Source organism: Pezoporus wallicus, unplaced genomic scaffold (assembly GCF_028554395.1).
Source record: "Pezoporus wallicus isolate ANWC-B61680 ecotype Strahan unplaced genomic scaffold, APGP_CSIRO_Pwel_v1 contig_1, whole genome shotgun sequence".
In the NCBI taxonomy this organism is placed as follows: domain Eukaryota; kingdom Metazoa; phylum Chordata; class Aves; order Psittaciformes; family Psittacidae; genus Pezoporus; species Pezoporus wallicus.
Genome location: NW_026639226.1, coordinates 359,173 through 360,909, shown reverse-complemented (window position 1 = coordinate 360,909; position 1,737 = coordinate 359,173). Strand labels below are relative to the sequence as shown.

Below are 1,737 nucleotides of genomic sequence, written 5' to 3'. Positions count from 1 at the left end.
CTGATTCTACTGGTAGAATTCTATTGTAGACTGCTAGAAACGGAGGCAGAGGAAGAGGGATGGATGGATGGATGGATGGATGGATGGATGGATGGATGGATGGATGGATGATGGATGGATGATGGATGGATGGATGGATGGATGGATGGATGGATGGATGGATGGATGGATGAATGGATGGATGGATGGATGATGGATGAATGGATGGATGGATGGATGGATGGATGGATGGATGATGGATGAATGGATGGATGAATGGGTGGGTGGATGGGCAGATGGATGGATGGATGATGGATGAAAGGACGGATGAATGGATGCAAACTCAAGTTCATTTTGAATGCTACCATTTCTCAAGAGCAGAATGGATTCCTGTCACTGTTGCTTCTTCCTTTGGATTCATAGAAAATCCATACCCATGGCTTCCCATCTCCACTTGGACCTCTCATAGAGAAAAGTCTTCTATTGACAAGCGAACAATCTCTGGCTGGCTTTTGCAGGGTCAACTGGGCTTAGAAATGGAAAGCCTGGACCTCAAAGACATCTCCCTTGATGTCCATGACTGGTGCTCGCATCGGCAGAGGCGATGTCCCCTGCCATCCGGGCAGCAGGCAGGAGCATCTGTGCCGCAGGGCCTGGGGGTGTCGGTGGAGGAGGGAAGGAGGAAATCTGGAACCCATAAGCTCCACTGCTGTTTGCATTACCTTGCACGGCTGCATTGGTCTGTGCCTGGTCCGCCCACTGTCCTCCTCACCCTATCAGCAAGAGCCGTTCCCCAAAGTTATCCGAACGCCTTCCTCCCCGTAGCCCAAAGGAAAAACCAACCGAGCTCCTTGGAGGGCTCCGCAAGGCTTGGATGCTCCAAGCTGCACCTCTTGACTTCTCCAGGCCACCATTCCCATGTCCTGCACCCATCGCATCCCCTGAAGAGCCCGGAGCCGAGAGCATGAAGGAGGAGAACTTGTGCCCGGATTCACCCGAGGGCAGCATGGACGAGGAGGAAGAGGAAGGCGAGCGCCAGCCTAAGAAATGCCCCCGCAAGCGGTGCCAGGGGGGCGAGGAGCGGGGGGTCCCCTCGCCGCAGGGCAAGAGGAGCAAGCGCAGCCCCGCGCCGCAGCCCGTGGAGGACGCGCACACGCAGCGCGTCATCGCCAACGTGCGCGAGCGCCAGCGCACCCAGTCCCTCAACGACGCCTTCGCCGAGCTGCGCAAGATCATCCCCACGCTGCCCTCCGACAAGCTCAGCAAGATCCAGACCCTCAAGCTGGCCGCCCGCTACATCGACTTCTTGTACCAGGTCCTGCAGAGCGATGAGCTGGACCACAAGGTCGCCAGCTGCAACTACCTGGCCCACGAGAGGCTCAGCTACGCCTTCTCCGTCTGGAGGATGGAAGGGGCTTGGTCCATGTCGGCGTCCCACTGAGCCCGGGGTAGGTATCGCCTCCTCCGCGCTGGCGCATCCCTGCATCCTTCGGGTTGTCTCCCTGGGGAGTGTGTGGGGGGGGAAGCTCGCAGCCCCTTCCTCGTCTCCACGTGCAAGTGATTGGCTTTAACAAAGCCCAGATGCCACCAAGGGAGGTGGCGATTCCCAACCTCGCCGGGGCTTGGAGGACGTTGGAGGGGGCCAAGCGGTGCCTGAGCCCATTGAGAAGGGTCTGGGCTGGGGCAGGTTGGTGGAAGCTTTAAAAGCAGGTCTCATTTATCCCCCTACGTTAACGCCTGTGAATCAGCAGGCACCCT

At 57.8% G+C, this 1,737-nt stretch overlaps 1 protein-coding gene across 1 annotated transcript; it reads left to right on the top strand.

The window, feature by feature from the left end:
- Window positions 1-943: 943 nt before the first annotated feature.
- LOC130601709 (twist-related protein 2-like) lies at window positions 944-1,421 on the top strand. Its single transcript, XM_057413972.1, has one exon. The coding sequence runs from the start codon at window positions 944-946 to the stop codon at window positions 1,418-1,420; it is 477 nt and encodes a 158-aa protein (XP_057269955.1). The 3' UTR covers window position 1,421.
- The last annotated feature ends 316 nt before the right edge of the window (window positions 1,422-1,737 follow it).